At 59.3% G+C, this 5,525-nt stretch overlaps 1 protein-coding gene across 1 annotated transcript in view; it reads right to left on the bottom strand.

Annotated features, from left to right (window-relative positions):
* SHANK1 (SH3 and multiple ankyrin repeat domains 1) overlaps window positions 1-3,047 on the bottom strand; it is a 48,382-nt gene extending 45,335 nt beyond the window's left edge. The window contains exons 1-5 of the mRNA XM_003801448.2: window positions 2,780-3,047; window positions 2,330-2,533; window positions 1,776-1,847; window positions 571-679; window positions 181-332 (exon numbers count right to left, since the gene is read on the bottom strand). Of these exons, the coding sequence (XP_003801496.1) occupies window positions 181-332; window positions 571-679; window positions 1,776-1,847; window positions 2,330-2,533; window positions 2,780-3,034 (792 nt within the window). The 5' untranslated portion in view covers window positions 3,035-3,047. The remainder of the gene's footprint in view (window positions 1-180; window positions 333-570; window positions 680-1,775; window positions 1,848-2,329; window positions 2,534-2,779) is intronic.
* Window positions 3,048-5,525: the final 2,478 nt, after the last annotated feature.

Genomic DNA, 5,525 nt, shown 5'->3' with positions numbered 1-5,525 from the left:
CTGGCCTCAAGCAGTCCTTCCACTTGGTCTCCCAAAGTGCCAGGAATAGAGGTGTGAGGCACTGCACCTGGCCAAAAGGGTCTACTTTTAACAGAAATGAAAGAACTGGGGTTTGAGAAAGGACAAAGGGAAAAGGAGAGATGGTCCTGGGGTGGGAGGGAAGGGTCCTGGTGGTCTCACCGTGAGAGCAAGGCAGTGCCGGGCACAGGCGGCCTTATGCAGTGCTGTCATGCCATCCCGGGCCCGGAAGTCAATGTGGGCCCCACCCAGGCACAGGGTTCGAATCACCTCTACGGAGCCTTCAGTCTGGGCCGCCAGGGTCAAGGGGGTCTCTACAGGGCGAGAAAAGCTGGTCACATGCAGACTCCTGGGCTCTGGCCTTGACCTTCCCACTTCCCAGATGTCACATCTGTCTTCCCCCAGCTCTGGCCTGGAGGCCTCCCAGTCAGGAGAGTAATATGTTGTCACTGATACCAGTAAGGAATGATATGAGTGTAGACAGCATTCTTGGCTCCATGGACCCATGGTCATGGGCCCTTTGGTCCACCATGATGTGTGCCCCCTCCTTACCTCCAGAATCCGAATCATGGTAATTGGGGTCCAGCCCCTTGTCTAGCAACCGTGCCACCTTGTCGGACGTCCCAAGCTGCACGTATTCCAGGAATTTCTTCAACCCCGTCTGAGTCATAGACAGAGAGAGAAAGAGAGAGAGGACAGGACCTTCAGGAAGCAAGGTAGAGAAGCCAGGGTCTCCAGCAGCAAGGTGTAGCAGAAATATACATGGAGCCCCAAATGCCACTTATAAGTTTCTAGCAGTCACCTTGAAAAAGAAAGGAAGGGGATCTGTCAGTTGTGCTGAAATTCATTTAAACGATAGATGCTCTTTCACTGATAGTTCCACAATATTACTGTTTCAACAGGTGATCCAGAGGAAAATTATTAATAACATATTTAACTTTTTTTTTCTTGGTACTAAGTCTTCAAAATCCTGTGTGTATTTTACACTCACAGCAAATTCAGTTTGGACCTGTCACACTGCAAGTACTTGGGAGCTGCATGTGGCCAGCTGCTCCTAAAGTGGACAGGGCAAGTCTGGAGAGATGGAACACACTCTCCAGGGGGGAAACAGTGGGATGTGTGGGTGGTGGGGAGAAGGGGTGGGTAAAGAGGGCTCAGGAGGCTTTTCTGCCCAAGGGTCAAGAATCTTTCACCTCTGACCAAAGCAGTCCACCAACTTCTTCTGAGTGACTACCTAGGTGAGCAGGGGAGGCAAAGGTGAGATATGGTGTGATGACTGGAGGGCAAGGTGCCAGGCAGCGTGCCAGGAGGTAGATATGGCTGGAGAGGAGGGACCATCCTTAGATTTGGTAGAGATTTAGGTTATGAGACTGGGGGAATTGCTGGGTGCCTATGAAATAGTTATTAAGCAGAAGGACCCTGGATGACAGGGTCCAAAGTCAAGATGAGGAGTACAGAGAAAGCAGAGGGGTTTGGGGAGGATTCAGAGGAAAAGAAGGAGGAATCCGAGAAGCCAGTTCAACATGGTGTGGGCCTAGGCAGGGCAATGAGGGGCAAAGAAGGGGTAAGGAAGTGTTGCAACAGCAACAATGGGGATATTTGGGGTTGTCTCAAATGTGATACAAGTGGAACTGGGGGACAGAGCAATTAGGAGATGTGGAGGGCTGTTAGGAAGAGGTGGGAGAGAGAATGTGGGCCTGGTAGGAGTTACAGGTGGTGGGGGGGCTGTGGGAAAAATGCCAATAGGATCCTCTCACCTTGGTGTGCAACTTGGCCAGCTGCTTCTCATCCAGGTTGGTCTGTTTGTAAACTCGGGTCTTGTATCGGAACTGAGGCAGGGTGGGGGAGGGGGAGAGACATAGAGACTTGGAATCAGGGGCCTGGGGAAGAAGCTTGAGCTGAGGGGGAGGGTCCCAGCCCCTTCTAATCCTTTGGGGTCAGCTCAGGGTTGGAGAGGAAATAGCCCTGGAGCTTGGATGGGCTGGAGGAGAGAGCTGGGTCATCGTGGTGGTGTATGTGCACTGCAGTCCCAACTTGAAGGAGTCTGGACCTCATAGGGAATGTTCTAAAATGCCTGCTGTAATTGGGAGTTCTTCCCCAGCTGCCCAACTGGACAGATGAGGAGAAGCTTGGGGCAGGGAAGTGACTTGCCCAGGGCCACTCTGACTCTTTCCCAAGATTCTTAGGAGGTCTGAAATAGCCCACTGGGTTCTTCCTTGTTAAGGTTTTGGGATAAAAACAGGGGGTAGGGGGTGTCAGATGTATTGCCCTCCCTTGTCAGTGAAAGGTTCAGGAGAGCTATGGGCCTCACCTCCAGGTAGGGCACCCCCTTCTCAAAGGACTGGGGGTACTCCCGCAGCAGCCGCTCCTCCTCCAGGAAGTTGGCATCACGGCCTGAGGTGGCTGGCTGGAACAGGCCATAGTTGAGCACATCCTGCAGGCTCTCACTCAGGGCACAGAGCACCTGCTGCTTGGCTGTCCAGATGGTGGCATCAGGATTGAAGCGCAGGCATTTCTGGTGGGGGGAAGAGCTAGTCAGTGGCTAGGGCAGGTCAGGGGTCAGGGAGGAGTCTAAGATGGGATGGAAAGGGAGCAGAGAGCTGGGGGTGGGGGGATTCTGGGGAGAGAAGGGGAGATGGGGAAGCTTGTAGAAATGGGGCCAAAGGGCTTTCTGGGAGGATGCTAGGCCTCCTCATGCCAGCTGGGGCCCGTGCCGTGCCCCCTCCCCCTTCACCCCACCAGCCAGTAGGTGGTCACTCACTGTCTGGTGCAGGTCCGGGATGCCAATCCTGAAGACCATCATGCTGAAGTGGGCGTCGTCAGGGACAGACATGGAGCGGCCCTGGAGGCCTCTGACTGAGGCCAGGTTACCAGGTGTCCCGCTGCCCCGGCCCCGGGTCCCCCGGAGGCCTTGCCCTGGCCCGTCTGGGGAGCTGTCGGATTCTGAGCCCCCCTCGGGACACTCGCTTGCGCTGTGGCGTTCCTCTTCCTCGCTTGTCGCGGGGCTGTGGGTCATTGTGGGGCCACGGGGCGACGGGGGACGGCAGCATCACAGGCGGCTGCAGGGGCAAGAGTGGCCCTCAGTCTAGGAGCCCAGGACCCCTCAGAGGTCACAGGCACTACTCAGCAGACAAGGTAGACAAGTGGTCAAGGATAGCCTCCCCTTACTGCCAGAGAGAGGCAGAAAGGAGGCTGGGCACACCCTTAGACCTGCTGTCTCCTGGTTTGCAAGCACACATCCCTGTTCTGACACGCTTCCTGCACGTGTCTCCTTCCCTGCCCTTGGCCCTGCTTGCAGCCCCCCGCCCCCCTAGCGCCCCACTTTGCCGCTGACCCAGCGTGGCCGTGTCCCAGAAACCGCAGAATCACCGCGGGAGCTACTGGCCCACTTTGCCACGCCACAGAAAATGCAGCTAAAATTAGCTAAGGACAGACAGGTGGACCAACCGACAGCCATCTTGCCCTCCTGGCCCCAGCCTGGCTCTTCACTCAGGGTGGGGGACTGGGGCTGAGGTATAGTAAGGGGAGATGAAGCATAGTGAGCAGGGGCAGCTGGAGTATGCCTGGGAGTGGTGAAGCTGGTGACTTTACTCAAGTGTGTCTGACAGTGTGTACAAAGAACTGCCAAGGAGTGGCCACATCAGGGAGCAACGGGCACTAAGATAGGGGTGCCAAAGGCAGAGCATTTTACCTGGGGTGTTCCCAAGGGAACCGCAACAGGTAGCCTGTGGAGGTTGTAGGGACATCTTGAGAGGGCAAATAGGTGGTGGGGAGGCTGGCCTGGGGAGGACTTTCCAGGGAACAGCAATGTGGAAACCTAGGCTGGGGTGGGGCTGCTGTGGATGACCTGTGGGCCTCTGTCAGATTGGTGCTGGGGGTGGGGTGGTGGCATTGCCAGGTGCTGGTAGTTCCATTCTGAGGACTGTGGGGCTGGGCGGGAGGCTGAGAGGTGAGGTGAGGTCTGGAGACTGGGGTGCTGGTCATCTCCTGAAGCCTGCTGTTCCCTGAGGTGGCCTGATGAGGGTGGGTCCCTTCCAAATGGGGTCCACCTCCTTCCTGTTCTCCCCTACTCCCACCCCAGCACCGGAAACCAGAATGTCTGGTCTGGTCCCTCCCCCCCACACCAGGCCTGGCTCCTGCACAGTTGCCATGGAGATGGGAAGCAGCAAGGGTACTGCTGACTTTGGGGGAGTGGGGATGGGCTAGGGGGTTGGGGAAGGGAAGATTAAATGTGTGTGTGGGGAGAGGAGTTCCAAGAGCTGTGGGCGAGTGAGCATCTAACCAGCGGCCGGCCCCTCCCCCACGCGTGGCCAGAGCTTGGAAGCCCCCTCCCCCTCCAGGTACCCAGCCGCTCTGCCCCACCTTGCCCTTGGAGACCCCGCCTCCTTCTCACCCCTCTTTCTGCCCTATCCCACATCCCACCTCCCGATCTGGGGCCCGCAGCCACTCCCCCTCGGGTGACCCTGGCTGACCCCCCCAGTACCAGTCGCGCACGGACCAAACCGGGTAGCCGGTGGGATGAAAGAAAATCTGGCCCCGGCCCCCCGCGAGCACGGCTGCCCCAAACCTCGGGACCAACTCCGGCCCCTCCCCCTCAGGCCTCGAGGGAGGGAGCGGGCACACTCCGCCGGGGCGGCATGAATCAAACGCTCCGCGGCTAAGAATAGCTGGCACGCAGCTGGTACTGAGACCGGCTGAGGAATTGGCTGGGGGGGGGCGGTGGAAAAGGGAGAGAGGGGGTGCCCTGGGAGCCTGTGAGGGGACAGGGGGTGGCTGGCGTGGCTGGGCCGGGAGAATGAATGGAGGCGGAGGAGGCGGGGAAAGAGAGCCCGGGCGGAGGCCGGGAAACTGGTGGGGGAGAGCCCCGGGCCGGGAGAGGAGGCGGGGGCACCCAGGAGCGGGACTGGGGGCGGGAGTCGAGGGGGTGCGCCGGCCGGCAGAGAAGGGACTGGAGACGGGTGGGGATGGTGAGAGCTTGGGTAAGGGGTGGGAAGAGACTGGGGGAGCCTGGAAAGAGTAGCAGCTAGAGGGGGTCAAAGGGGGCGGAGGAGGCCAAGGCCTAGAACCCCGTAGGAGGAGGGTGGGCGCAAGGGTGACCTGGGGGAGGGGCCCAGGTGCGCTAGGGTGGGCGAGGCGGGGGAGTGGCCGGGCAGCGCCAGGAGGCTAGTATTGCGACCCAGCCCTTTGCCCAGACGAGCCGGGAGGCGGGTTCGAGCTGGGGGCTCTACTGGCAGGAGATGGGGGCTACACTCCCATCAAGGTTTCGATCCGAGACGGGGCACCGGGGACTTGGGTGTAACCCAATTTGGTGTCGCCTGGGGCAACCTTTCTTCTCCTCACTCGCACCACCCACTGCACACCCAGGCCCTGGCCGACGCTGGGCCAAGGACATCCGGGGCGCCCCCGCCCCCTCCCGCGGCCCCGACCCCAAGCTCCCCCCAAACCCTGTGTTCCAAGTCCCCTTACCTGCCTGGCGGGGCTGCTGAGTCCCGGTCGGCGGCGCCCGC

The sequence above is a fragment of the Otolemur garnettii genome, unplaced genomic scaffold (assembly GCF_000181295.1).
Source record: "Otolemur garnettii isolate 467f Iridium unplaced genomic scaffold, OtoGar3 scaffold00211, whole genome shotgun sequence".
Classification (NCBI taxonomy): Eukaryota; Metazoa; Chordata; class Mammalia; order Primates; family Galagidae; genus Otolemur; species Otolemur garnettii.
This window is presented reverse-complemented; position numbering and strand designations above follow the sequence as displayed.